The sequence below is a fragment of the Rhinolophus ferrumequinum genome, chromosome 22 (genome assembly GCF_004115265.2).
Source record: "Rhinolophus ferrumequinum isolate MPI-CBG mRhiFer1 chromosome 22, mRhiFer1_v1.p, whole genome shotgun sequence".
Taxonomy (NCBI): Eukaryota; Metazoa; Chordata; class Mammalia; order Chiroptera; family Rhinolophidae; genus Rhinolophus; species Rhinolophus ferrumequinum.
This window is the reverse complement of record NC_046305.1, coordinates 18421130-18435981: the sequence shown is the minus strand read 5'-3', so window position 1 is coordinate 18435981 and position 14852 is coordinate 18421130. Positions and strand designations below refer to the sequence as shown.

Below are 14852 nucleotides of genomic sequence, written 5' to 3'. Positions count from 1 at the left end.
AGTGTCTCCCTGGCACTCAACTACAAGCCCATTTACATGTGCCCCCCACTCCCCTGTGCCCCCCACAGCCGGCTTCCAGAGGTCGTCAGCCTGTGTGACAGTGAAAATGTAAATGGGCTTGTAGTTGAGTTTTCAGGGAGTATGCCTTCTTTTGAAAAGGAGAGATCATACTTTGCTCCTACCAATTGTGGATAGAATATTCTGTGGTCAGATTGCTACATCATTGGAGAGATCCAAGCCCTGGGAATGACATGATGTGATTCCAGGCCTGATAAGTTAGCTGTTTCTATATTTAAGTTAAACACTTCTAGAAAAAATAACTCATTACGTTCTGGTGTTTTAGAACAGCGAGGTGGAAAATCACATACAGTTCAGATGATATAACACGGAATAGCAGGTGGACATGATTCCAGATCTACAACCTACTAACTCTGTGAACCTGGCAGTGCCAAGGACATCTCTCAGTCTCAGTTTCTACAAATATAAACGAGGACCGTAGTGCTCATCTTGATGAATTAACAGATCTGAAAGTTCTTTATAAACTGACACTGTGCAGGTGTGAGGGCTTATGAAAAATCATGGTACGATAATCCAGGCTGGACGAAAGCTTAGCTTTATGCAAAGAATAAAGCATACTGCATACTTTAGATTTAAAGGGTGTGATTTTTTTTTTTCTTAACCTAAGAGAATGGATGGATTCTAAGAACTTGAGAACACTAATGGTGTGCACTCTGTGAGTAATGCTTATTGCAAAACTGAGTCTTCACTTTTCTGATTAACTGTAAACTCTGCATGAACACAGGACATCAGAATGCGAGATGCTGGGTTACCTCTGCGTCTCCTGAGCATCCTGCTAAGCTGCCTTGTGTTAGTCCTCAATAGGAAGAATTATATTGATGAGTGATCATGGTCTATGTGGAGTTTTTGAGGTGGCCATGTGGTTCCCCTGCCGTCAGGACCTGGTTTCCCAGATGTGCAGACTCAGAAATCTCACTGGTGAGCACACAGGGAGGGGTGCCCTCCCTCGGGAGGTTCACGAACCTCTATGTCTATTTATTACTTTACAACAAGCAGTTTGACCGTCGGTACATTCTCCTCCTGTAGTCACATTGTCCAGGTGGTTAAATCATACCAAGATTGCTTAGGTAGCAAGGACCCCCAGGATGGAGGATACGGTCCTGTGATTCTAAGTCGCGTTCAGAAACCTCAGGTTTCTGTGTCCAGCCTCAGGATGGAGAGTCTTCCCTGCCACTTGCCCAGTTCCTGGGCCGGGGAACCCTCAGCCCTGGAGAGTACTTCTGCAATTCAGTTTGTCTATGCTTCTGTTAAGTAGTGACCAAAGGAGCCTCCTGGATGAGAAGTGATAATACAGCTTCTGAAGCCCCTTGTTTCTAGAAGTGACAGGCTGGATTTGACCTGTAAGTTTCTTTCTCTTTTTTTTTCCCCCCGTCTATCTCCTATTGTCGAAGGAGGAGGCTAATGGCCATTAAGGGTTTCCATCCTTTAGTTCTGAAGAACTAAAGAAGTGTAGGGCAGTGTATTGTAATGAGATAGAGCAGTCAAAAGGGTTTAATAACAGTAAGTGCCTAGAAATAAATGCATAGCTAGGGCTTCCTGTAGAAAATCGTTAGGGAGGAATCTGAGGCATTTGCTCCAGACAAGAATGTATTCAGGATTCTGCCTAAGAGAATGCTGGATGGGCTCAAAGTGGAGGCTCTGCTACAGGATAACATGGGGCACAGAACAAGAGCCGGGATGGAGAAGGAAGGTCCTTGAGTGATTCTCCACCCAAGAAAGCAAAGCCTCACCTGCTGGTCATCACCTGGGGTAGGCATTACCTTCTCCACAGGTGGACCCCCCCCCCCAACCTGGAGTCCTCAGGTGGTCACTACCACACAGCAGAGGATGGGGTTAGAATGAAGGTTATCAGGTCCAGCCTGTCAGTAGATAAGAAAACAGTGTCTGCAGTGATTGGGTGACCTGCCAAAGGTCACACAGTGACAGAACTGGGACTAGATGGTACGGACTGCTGGGGGAGGACTGTCACCACTTTCCAACACTCTGTGAGTCCTGAGGGCCCTCTAGGAGAAGAGGTGCCATGGGAGTGTGTCAAAGAAAGAGAAGTGGCCTTTAATGGATGTAAAAGGGAAAAGCCCCTTCCAGTGTGGTTTTGTCAGAAACCTCTCCAAGAGTGCTAGGCACACAGTTCTCCCCCAGGATTTCCTCTTTCCAGGGAATACAGCATCTTAGGAGATCCTAGTCACCATGTTTATTCTCCCCAGGTCCTCCTGTCTAACTGCAGTACTTTAGGATTTTGCTGTATTGTATACAATTTGGCTATATCTTGTCCCATTTACTTTCCTGTTTGTTCACTTGCTGTGATCCTGCCAGAGGAAAGATTTTAACTGACGATGCATGAAAGGGTAATGAGAGGAAATACAAAAAAAAAAAAAAGTCCCTTTTGAGTTTGGCTTATTTTATAACCTGTGTGTTTTAATGAACTATATTTATTTTTGTAAATATGCCTGGAAGGCTGAGTGTGTTATTATTCACTTACGTAGACTTCTTCATTAAATTCCGTGTATAATAGTTTTAGAAAGTCATTATATAGAGGAATCATTGTAGAGTAGAACTTTCTAGGCCATTATTTCTTAACATTAACAAATAGAGAGAAAAAACTATTTGTGTTTTGTAAATGGAGGTGACGGGGTTACGAGTGCTTTTGAAAGTAGGAAGGGGCACGCACAGGCGGTGATTTTTTTAAAAAAAAAGAAGCATGTGTGAGGAGCATGTGACTAAAGATGTGAGAAAATTCTTGACTTTTATCAACTAGAAAATAACTGAGGTGCAGAAAATATCTCAGAACGCTCGTATGACCCTGCTGTTATGGGTGATCAGTGAATGGGGCCAGAGTCATGGGTTCAATCCTGATTGAATTCACTTTGGTCTCTTAACCCAGATATAGGAAACAGCTCCAATTGAACCACTGGTGGTTTTTTTGTTCTGTTTTGTTTTCTAATAATGTTTAGAAACATTTTGTACATGTTTTACAGTAGGGAAAAAAATGTATGAATGACTGAGTGTAGACTATCACTCTTTTACTGTGGATACAAAATGAAGCATATATCCTCATGGTGGGGGGTCAGCAGTGTCAGTCACCTTTGTGTGAGATGGTCAGTATGCACCTGATTCCTTTGATACTCTTCCTCGTGAAAACAATGGTAGTGGAAAGCAGAAATACTCTGGCATTTTCTTACTAGTCTACATTTTAGAAAAGGGCATACGCATGTGTGCAAGTGAACAAGAGAAACACCAAATGCAAATGACTTCCCAATAAAAATCCAGTCTCCTTAGCCAGGAAGACAATGTATCCTTTGCTCAGCAGAAAACATGATGGCATTAACAATCACTGTTTTCTTCCAGTGTTGGAAATGCTGGTGTACCAGGAGACAATTTGCTACTCCTTGCGCATCTTTAAGCATTTGTGTCCATGCAGAAAAAGGAAAGTCATGCAGAGCACTTATTATGTTGGCTAAAAATTAATTAGAAGTTTAAAATTGGTATAAAAAAATTCCATATCCTCCTTTTACATGGATTTACTTATGATTATTGCACAAAGAATCTGTACTCATTATAGGAAACTCAAGGTACAGACTGAAAAAATTATGGATACTCTTTCTGTTCTTCTATCTTTCCAGGGAAAATCACTAGTAACACTTTGGTATACATCTTTCTAAATTTAGTTGTGTATTATTTTTCTGGAAAATGGAATCCAAGTTTACATAAAATTTTATATAGCGTGATAGGTTGAATTTCAAAGAAAAACAGGAGAAAAGGTTTTAGAAAAATTGACAGGAGATCCAAGATGGTGGAGTAGATAAACACTGTACCTGCTTCCTTCTGTGAACACATTAAAATTACAACTAAATTATAGAACAGTCATCCTGGAGAAACAGCTGAAGTCTGGCAGAACAGAAGTTTTATAAGTAAGGATATAAAGAAGAAGCCACGTTGGGACTGGTAGCAGAGGCAGAGACGCAAAACAGCTAGCCACAAACCTCCGTGTGGTGGTTGAGAACCGGGAGGGATATCTCGGCCACGGAGATTCCCCACTGGAGTAGCGAGACACCCCAGCCCCACACCAGCCTCCCTAACCCAGAGAACTGGTGCTGGGGAAAAGAGCCCTCACAACATCTGGCTGTGAAAAACAGTGGGAATTCTGGCTGCCTGGGTTGGACTGAAGGCAGTGGGAAACCCAGACGTCCTCTTAAACGGCCCGCGCACAGACTCACTCACAGGCACTCACCTTGGTCTCCAGCTGAGGCACAGTAACTCAGGGGTGTTGGAGCGAGGGCCGAAGGACAGTTGCCATTTTCCCAGTCTGGGGTCCTGCTCCATGCAGCTGGTAGGTGGGAGCCATTTTTCCTGTATTGAGCTCTCCCCCCACAGGCAAATCTGAACCTGATTGGTCTAGTTAACTCTGCTGTTTCACCCTGCTAACTCACTCAGACCCCGCCCCACCCAATTCGCCCAACACCAGAGGTACTTTCTCCATGAGCAGCCAGCCCCACCCACCTTACACTCTTTCCTGAAAACTATTAGAGTCTGTAAGACCCAGGTAGGCGGCAGCTGGCCTCAGTGTGCTCTGAGACTTTTGCTGAGTAGCTCCAGGCTCTGCACTGGTACCAAACCAGAATCTACATGAACCTGTTGACCACAGGTCTTCCCACTCTAGTGACTCCCTGAGACCCCACCTCACCCAACACGTGTGCCACAGGAGGCTTTATCAAGGACTAAACCTTAAGGGAGCCTGCAGCTGGCAGCAGACCTCAGGGTGTCCTGGCTTTTTGTGAAGCTACCCCAGGCCTGGTACTGGTGGCAGCAGTCCTCAGTTCAGAGCGTGGCCTCTTCCCCATGCTTCCAGGTTTAGCACAGGCAGCAAACAATTGCTCATGGCTTTGTACCTCCTACCAGGTAGTCTCCCAGCTAATCACAGGGAGTGGGTGACCTGGGCCTGCACCAGAACCCCTTGCAAGAGACCCCAAAACAAACATGGAGGTTGGCTTCAGACCACAGCAGAACACCACCCAATTAGCCCTACAAGTGGCACACCCAAAGGGTGGTCTCAACAGGCACTGGAGCTCGCTAGGGCAAATCCCACTCAGTGGGGTCAGCCCCCCTGCACAGCACGCTGTAAGCTGTGGACATGGCCAAACCCCACAAACAAAACAGAAAGAAACTCATAGATACAGAGAACATATTGATGATTGCCAGATGGGAGGGGTGTTGCAGTTGAGTGAAAAAGGAGAAGGGATTAAGAAGTACAAATTTGCTGTTACACATTAGTCATGAGCATATAGGATATAGCATAAAAAATACAGTCAGTAATATTGTAATAACTATGTATAGTGTCAGATGGGTTCTAGATTTGTTGGGGTGACAGATGGGAGGGGTTGGTGGGCAGGGTGAAAAAGGTGAAGGGGTTAAGCAGTACAGATTGGTAGCTACAAAATAGTCAGGGGTATGTAAAGTAAAGCACAGTGAATATAGTCAATAATATTGTAATAACAATGCGTACTGTCAGGGGGGTACTAGACTAGCCGGGGGGTCATCTCTGAAATTATATATATATGTCTAACCACTGTGCTGTACACCTGAAATTAATATAAAACAATACTGAATGTCAACTATAATTGAAACATTTAAAAGGGGGCAGGGAGGTGAAGGGCAATAAGAGGTCCAAATTTCCAGGTATAAAACAAATAAGTCATGGGGATGTAATGTACAGCACGGGGAATATAGTCAATAATATTGTGATAGTGTGGTACAGTGTCATGGTTGTTGGACTTATCATGGTGATCACTTTTTTAGGTACATAAATGTTGAATAACTATGGCGTACCCCTGAAACTAATATAATATTGTATGTTAGCTATATTTTAATAAAAATCTTAAATAAACAAATAAATAAAAGAAAAATTGACAAATATGTTTTTAAAAAGCATAAAAGGTTGCAAAACCACTCTGTGTACAAAGAAACTGCTAATAGTAAAAAAAAACAAAAAAAAACGGCTAGCTAAATTTATTTTCAATTTTGTCCAATCTGATTGTTTATGGTTCTTATGTGCAAAACTAGGGCAAATTGCCTGTGTCCGCTGCTCTAAGATAATGTGGACCATCACCTTCCAAAAGAGAGTGAAAACGTATTATTATGCTGGTAAATTTCCCTTGATGAAACCCATGTGATTCTGCGCTTCCTTGAACTTATCCAGCTCTGATGTACCTGCTGTGTGTGGCGCTGTATCGCATTATAGGTGCCCTTACTTTTAGCTTGTGATATAGTCATAAACTACTTAAAGACAAAGACTTCATCACCCATCCCTGTCTCCAGGTGAAGTTGTAGGGCTTATTGAATGAATGAATGAACCCGTGAATGAACAATTACCCCTTTTTGTTGAGATGCTCGGTGTCCCAGGCACTGCGCTAAGTGCCTGGGAGCCTCACGGTGTCCCTTTGTGATGGCAGGGATGCCTGATTATCCTCTGAAGGTCCTGTATTTCTTGGTAGCCTCCAAGCTTTGTATCTGATTATCACCGTTGAAAGGTGTAAAATCATGACTCAGAGTTCTGGACCTGCTAAGTAACTTAGGGATCATGTTCTTTACAGCCAAAGGTACAGATGCAAGGGGATTAAGAGGCCCGTCTAGGGTCACACAGCTGCTTCTCTGCCGAGTGGGGACAGCTTCTCTGCTCTCCTCGCAGAGCGTTGCTTCTTGTTAGCACCCCTTCCCTTTGAGGACGTTTACATCAATAAATGTCAACATTGTGTGTTATTTATAGTCACATTCATTTTGTATTAACTATATTAATAACTTAATTCTCTTAATACATAATAAAGAAATCATATTAAGAAATGTTAATATTAAACTTCTTTCTTCCACAAGCTCATTGTCATTAAACACAAAGACACCACCAACAATTCAGAAAGCCAACGTCTTAAAGGCCCTGCAAAGGCCTGTTCTTTGAGTTCCTGGTGTCACAGTGGCCTCTCTTCCGTAGTTGTTAATTATCCATCTGTCCCCAGCTGGTGGTCCCCACTGCCCTCCATATCCCAAGGCAGGAAGCCCTCTTTGTCTGTCCCTTTTTGGTTTGCATCTGGGGAGGGAGTTGGTTTGCCTGCAGAGAGCTGGACCTACCTGCTCCTTCCTCTTTGCCTCCTCTCTATGCTCTTATTTTAGGCCGTGGCTAAAAGCAGATCCTCTTCTCCCTTGTGCATATCTTGTCATTTCTTTCTCTACCTGCTCTCAGTTATATTTGGCACAGTGTTATTTAACTCTGCAGAACATCTTGGCACAGAACTTGAGCCAAGGGTCTGTGCCACATGCTGAATTAAATCATTAAGTGACACTGTGTCCTTCCTTGTTGGGATGGTGGTGGAGGGAAGGGGGCAGGGAGACATCTTCATTGCCTGAGGAACTTTACTGAGTGCCTGGTGAATGTCAGGCACTGTTCTAGGTCCCGGGGTTACGGGTGTGAACAAAACAGACTAAGTTCCTTGATTTTAATGGGGGAAGACAGATACTAAACCAAAAAACTAATAAGTATGTACTATATTAGGTGGTGAGAGGTACTGAGAAGAAACATAAAGCAAGGAAACGGGCGTGAAGGGGAGAGTGCTGATAGGGTATTCATGGCAGTTATCTTGAAAAGGTGACACTGGAGCAGAGACCTGGAGGAGTGAGGGAGGGGGCGATATGGATATCTAGGGGAAGAGGGTGCTAGCCAGGAAATGCAGCATGTATGTGCTTGGTGTGTTCAAGGAACAACCAGGAGAGAGTGTGGCTGAGGGGCGGGGGGTGACTTCCGTTGTGTGTGGCCTCAGAGGTCATCTAAGACGTTGCCTTTTGCTCTGAGATGGGAAGCCATTAGAAGCTTTTGAGCTGAGAAATGTCATGCCCTGAGTTTTGTTTCACAAGATTGATGGCTCTGGCGGCTCTATTGGTCACAGTTGGTGGCGGTCAGGGGCAGAAGCAGGCATCCAGGTCTAAGGCAGGGCGGCCAGAGGTGTCAGGGCGGCAACACGGTCGGTGGAAGGCTGAGGGTGGTGTGAAGTGATCAGAATCTAGACCTATTCTGAAGACAGAGATGATGGGTTTGACAGAGTTGAATGTGGAGTGTGAGGGAGAGAGAGGCAGCAAGGTTTGTGGCCCCAGCAGCTGAAAGAATAGAATTGCCATTTTTTGAGAAGGAAAGGCTGAGGAAAGAACAAGACAGTCCCCAATTCCATTGTGAGGAAGAGAGTGTCTGAAGACACTCATCAGTATACAAACGTGCTTCTCAACTGAAACATGCTTCCCTCGCTAACCTTCATCCCTCTAAGCCTTTACCCCACTTCTCCCAGTTTTCCTGTCTCCTTCCACTCTCTCGAGTCCACTGCCAGCAGCCTGTCATCCCCATCATGCCACCACTCCTGGATTTTATCGGTCAGCGATGACCTCCAGGGTGTCCAATCCGTTCTCAGTCATCCCACACTAACCCTGTCACCAGCGCTGTCACAGTCACTTGCTTCCCACTCCTCATAATACCTTCTTCCGTGGTCTCCACAGCACCGTCGTGCCCTTTTCCCTCATCGGTTCCCGTCTCAGTTGATGGCACCTCCACCTTTCTAGTAGTGAGCCCGTATCTCCGCCCTCCACCTGGGGCATAAAAGCTTCAAGACTTGGCATGGAAAGAAAGACGGTTTTCCTGTTTTATCCAATGAATCTTTAAGAAGGCTGTATTCCTAAGTATTCCCAATAGGTGCTCTCGCCAGACTCTCTGAGGGCCCTGGACAAAGCCCTCATTTGTGTTTTGTTTTTGTCACCTATAAAAGGGGACTAGCTGCTGTGCACATCAACCACCAGGTATGTGCCCTGACGTGAGAACAGAGCCAGAACAGAACTGTCAGGGAGCAGAGCCAAATCAATGGCTAAGACCCAAATCGCTCACTCCTGTGATTTGACAACTTCCACAGATCATGGAAAGGTAGATGTGTCTTCTGGAATAATGAAGGGCTGCGGAAAGACATGAGATGCTTGATGAAAAAACACAAAGCGGATTTTCTCATCCTGACGACCTTGGCCAGGCCCGAGTCAAGGTTATACAATCAGATATATCTTAAAGGATGTTTTTGTCTCTCGCTTTTGTGAGCGTTGTCATGTTTTCCAAAAGGAAACATATTTCACTTGACCTTAGCTAGGAGGACTTATTGCATCCTCTCTTCTCAAACTTTATTCCAGTATGTGTGTGTGTAATACGTTTTTTTTTAACCTTCCCAGAAAGAAGATTGGCCCATGCACAAGCTGGAATGTTCTGCCATGGTTGTTTTTGGGGAAAACTGGAATCCCTCAGAGACTGTAAGGCTCACTGCAAGGATTCTGGCCAAACAGGTGAGGAAATGGGATAATGTTCAAGGGCATTTTATTTTATTTTTTTTCTTAAAGGTCAGAAAGATGAGTAACTGACCTATGGTGATCGGCTCTTGTTAATCATTCTTGGACTCCGTTTCCCGTCACATCCATATGGATGGGAGTGGGAACGGCACTGCAGGTGTGAGCGGGTTTGTCACTTGCCCTGTGCAACTAGGATGTCACTTACCCCAGGTCAAGAACATAACCACAGCTGTTAAATTCTGAGCTCTTTATGAGACAGGATTACATAGAAAAATACGGCCTTTCAAGGCAAGTACACCTGACTGAAAATAATTAGCACGTCCTGGGGAACCAGACTGGCTTGCAAAGCTTTGAGATTTTCCCTCTTTCCTTTCTGACAGAGAGCGTGCACCCCACACTCCGGTCCCATCCAGTGTTCTGCTCTTCCTGTCTCCTTTCTGCGGGCAAGGAAGGGGATGGAACAGCCAGGAAGCCATGTGCAAAGGGGTAGAGAAAGAGGAATGGAAAAGTAGAAACTGAGGCAAGGGGAAGAGGATAAAAGGAAGAAGAAGGAAAGAAAGACATGCCCCTGGTGGGAACGTGATAACCATCAGCAGTTTCCTCCAAAAGTGATGCGGGGACCGGCTGTTCTGCCCTTGTTTGCTCCGTCTGTAGAGATTGCGTGTGGGGCGCCTGATCTCCAAAGGAGCAAACTAAAAAGAGGGGAGGGAAGCACCACAGGATTTGTTCATGTGACACAATGAAACAGGCTGCGTGGAGATTAGGGGGCATATGTGTACGGAGGTGCTTGCTAATAATAAGTTGGTGGCAAAGGCTCTGCACCGTAAATCTTCTAAAGCTGAAATTTCATCCACCTCGTCTTTATACCACCCCACCTTGGAAATATTTCTTTCTTTCCTTTTTTTTTTTTTGGCTCAGCCAAATGTGATCGTAACCATTAGCACATACCTGTCCCCAGGCTAAGTTGGGATCCTGGGCCGCTGTAAACAGAAGCAGCACATTTCCAAACTCTGAGCTCACTGTTCCGTTATGTTCAGCTTGGGTCAGGTGCTTGTGGAAATGGCACTGCACCAGCTCAGGGTAACTGAAGGCATTCAAAGGACTGCCTGTGGAGCGAGACCTAGAACTCAGAAGGAGGCTGACTTTTGGTTCCTTACAATTATCTTTGAAGACATGCAGAGTACTTGGTCAGAAGGACAGGGTGGGAGGAAGCGATGAGACAGGGAGGAGTGTCAGGGTGAAGGACCACCCTGGGACAATTGGGTGACCGGTCTGCTGGTTCCCCCCCTCCCCTCCCCGCTCTCCCCCCACTCAGTGATGTTATTTACAGTGTTCAGGGGAAGAATTCACAAGAAGCTAGTATACTTTCCTGAATGAAAAGCTTTCCCAGGCAAAATGAGCGACTAATCTTATAGAAATGTATCCTGTGAATGGAAGACTTCTGCTCCCAAAAAAGGACTATTGAAATGTTTTGGCACCAGGAGGGTAGTCTGAATGCCATGATGAGTTTAGACCAGTTTCATTCAACTTTTATTATAATTACTACTACTACTAATAGTCTATTAAATGAAAAGTTACCTGGCCACCTTTTCATCTCTGCAGGACTTGATGATTAAAAAAACAGACCATTTGTATTCTAGTAGCTTGCAAAGGATTAAGGGACACAGGCTACCCAACTACCAAGGGGAAGCTTAACATGTTAACTAGGGAGGTGCGAGCGCTCTGCTAGACCACCTGGATCCCCAAATTGAATAGCCAGATTACAAAGACACGCCTAGGGCCAGCTCTTGAGCTCTGCTTTTGAACTCTTGTCAACACCAAGTTTATTCATGTTCTCAAAGCCTAGCGGGTTTACTATTGTTAGCTCCTCTTGGGGTGTCTAGAACAAAGCCAGCAACACGTTTAAAGTGAATCTGGGCTCACGGATACAACCAGAAGTGTTCTTTTTGAAACACCGAGATCATTTTAGCCTATGCTTAAAGAAAGTGTAAAATGGATGGGGGGTAGGATTTTGTTCCTTTTAGAAGGAGAAATAATAAATAGGATGGTTCATCCGTCGACTCGGTCCTTTTAAGTCAGGGTCCTAAAAAGTTGTTTTCTAGCCACTGTTCTTTCCCATAACAAGCATTTTTGAACCTACTGTGTGCATAGCATTATTGGGCTGTGCTACAGATATTTTAAAAAAGCTTTTCAAAGGCGTCTTTGGTTTTGGGTGTTGGGCACACACTCTTAGAGCCCAAATGGCAGACAACTTGGATAGCTTTCTTTATTGTATTGAGAATTATTTGCTTTTTCTTCTTGTGGATGGAAAAATGAACCCACTCCATTCTGCCCTGGTTGTTAAAACCTGTATCTGTGTGATTTCTTCCCCAATTACTAGAAAAGCCACCCAGAGAGAACACCTTCAGAGAAATTGTTAGCTGTGAAGGAGTTTGAATCACGTAAGTCTTTCTGTGACCGGCTAGGAGGTATTTTAGCTCCCTGTTTAATGTGGATGAGGCAGGATTGAAGACAAGAAACGATAGTTTGTCTTCTTAGTACTGCCGGTGATTTTATAATTATTAGCTTTTATTTTGACTTATGTGCTGTTTTGAAAAATGACTATAACTTTCCCCCACCCCTGAGTTGACAGGATCACTAGGAAATAATTAAGGGGAAGTAGGAACTTGCAGGATGAATTATTGCATCCCGAGCTATCTCCTGCTGGCTGTACTGGCATGCTGAATATTTTTGGATCTTTGCTGAATTGCAGTCCTGTAAACAGCTGATGTCCTTACTGAAAGGCATTAAATCAGGGGCTGTCCGGTTTCTTGACCATGACACAGATTCCAGAGCCAACGGGGCGGGGGGGCCCTTGCCTGGATTGAGGCTAGTTATGTCAGTCATCACCACTCATCCCTAACCTCATCGCTAATGATCAGTTGGCATTTCATGTCCTGAGTGACTTCCAGTTGTAGAGGAAGCAAAGAAAGAAATAGCATGGTTTTCTTCCGCTAGGGTTTATCAGTTAGACCAAGGGATGAGGAAGAACATTTTCTGGGGGCTCCACATGTTTTTTTTACCCTCTCCTCCATGCCATTTACAGTAAGAAAAGGGTGTAGCTAGATATCCAGAGTTTTCCACCTGGTGAATAATGGTTTGTTCATCCACAGATCTGGATAAATTAGACAATGAGAAGAAGAATTTGATTCAGAGTGATGTTTCTGCTCTCCATCACTTTTACTCCAAGCACCTCGAATTTCCTGACCACGAGAGCCTGTTAGCTCTCTTCGCACAGGTAAGAACGCAGCACCTGACAACACTTCATCTAGCCTTTCCCTGCCGGAGCCCCCGCCCCCCCACGCACACTCTGTGAAGGTGAATGAACAGAAACAGAATGATGGCATCTACTTGAGGACAAGGTTCTTGGACCCTGTTTTGCATAGCCTTGCTAGGTGACCTTGAGCAGATGGTGGGGGGGGTCCTCTCTGTGCTGGCCCTCGTTGATGGGTGGAGCACAGGAAATTTGCCCTCCCTCTGCTTCTTGCCACAGAAGGAGTTTATGAAAACAGAGGAGTTGCCAGTGCCCCAGGTCTGTGGCATACTGGAAGCTCTTCGGAAAGAAAAGACCACTTGAAGTTTCTCCATTAAATTTTACTTTTCTTCTCTTAAACCTTCCATTCCAACAGTAGTGTTTTTTTCTATTCCTACCAACACTGTGTTGATAAAACACAGGCAAATACAGATATCCCCGAGAGGGTGGCCCTTTCTGACGGCCCCAGGAAGGACAGTCACCACAATGAGGGCATGGGTCTAGGTGCAGGAAGTCTTCCCTGACAGTTGCTATGAAATCTGCTTTAGAGAAGCCTACATTTACCAAAATCAGACATAGTAAAAAATTAGAGAGCTGCTAGACAAGAGCAACCTATAAGTGATCAAAGAACTGGAAACCAGCTATGAGGGAAAGGCTCAGGCCGGGGCGCGGTTATGACAGGCGAAGAAGGTGCAGCTGGCATCCTTAGGCTTCCTGTTATTGCAAGGATGGCTCTCCCTGGCACGACTTGCTAGATCAGGTTTCTTTCCCTAATACACTTGCATTTTCTCCTATAAGCTGAACATGTAGTTGAAGGTGACCTTCCCAGAGAGAGAAATACTGAAATTCCGTTCCATGGGTGCCAGTAGCCACATTCCCCTGCCAGAACCTTCAGTCTCTAGATACGCTCGTATATAAAAGAGCCTGGATAGACACTTACACGTTGTCTTAGAACAAAATAAGCATCCCCTATGTACCCTTTGACCAGTAATTTCATTTCCAGGAATCTATCCTAAGGAAATGATCAGGGATTATGGATGGAGATACACATGCAAATAGTTTATTGTGGGGTTCTCTTTAAAACCAAAAAAAAAGAAAGGAAAGAAATATTATAAATGGTCACCGGTAAGAGTTTGATTAATAAGTTATAGCATATAATATGTTATATTTCAAAGAAAGACATGGAAAATGATGATATAACAGTAAGCGTAAAAGCAGGATAAAAAATGTGTATAATATGAAAACATACATGCATATATAAAAAAGGATTAAATAGAAGTTCATGGATGGTAATCTCCTGAGTTGTGGAAAATTTTTACTTTTATTGTTGGATGATTTTCTAGATTTTTTACAATGAACATGTGTAACTTAAGAAAATACTAAAAAGAAGAAAAAGATAAAAAAAAATACCCATTATGCTTCCACTTTAAAAATTATACATATAAAGAAAGAAGTGAGTCTTCATCATTTCTCCAATCCACTTGAACCTCCCAAGAGAATGACTATTAACAGTTTGATGAATTCCTTGATAAATAGATTTCTATTGTGTGACTGACAATCAGAAAGAAAACAAAAAACTGTTCTTTAGAAAAGAAAAAATGGCTTCAAGTTATGAGTGTTAAAGTAATAGTCATGAAAACGTTCCAGATTTTCCTATTATCCTGATTTACAACATACTTTCCTAACATCCTCAAACTGGGTTTCGGTAACTGGAAAGTTGAGGAATTGACTTCTCTTACATTTTTTTTTAAAGCTAGATACATGACTTCTTTTTCTGAGTTAGATGAGTCATGGTTATATGAGAAAGCAGGAGCGATGACATAATTTAAGGTATCGTCTCTTCACTTCCAGCTGTGAAAAGAAGATAACTTTTCCACCAAGTCAGTAATGCGTGCTGCGGGGACTTCTCCGTGTTGACGTAGTAGATGTGGCACCATATTTTCATAATATGATCTCACAAGCAGAAGTATATTTGTGGTGAAAATGACTCAGTCTTTGAAATTTGAACCGACTCAGAAAATCCAGGAGATAGATACGTGTGTGTGTATGTGTGTACACACACACACAAGGTGCCAAAAAACTATACACATTTTAAGAAAGGAAAACTATATTAAAATTGTAATACTCAATA

At 43.8% G+C, this 14852-nt stretch overlaps 1 protein-coding gene across 3 annotated transcripts in view; it reads left to right on the top strand.

The window, feature by feature from the left end:
* The window catches only part of SMYD2 (SET and MYND domain containing 2), a 50447-nt gene that overhangs the window by 19951 nt on the left and 15644 nt on the right, over positions 1–14852 (top strand). For all 3 annotated transcript variants that reach the window (XM_033093053.1, XM_033093052.1, XM_033093054.1), the window contains exons 3-5: positions 9316–9426; positions 11810–11870; positions 12582–12706. In XM_033093053.1, coding sequence (XP_032948944.1) covers positions 9316–9426; positions 11810–11870; positions 12582–12706 — 297 coding nt within the window. The remainder of the gene's footprint in view (positions 1–9315; positions 9427–11809; positions 11871–12581; positions 12707–14852) is intronic.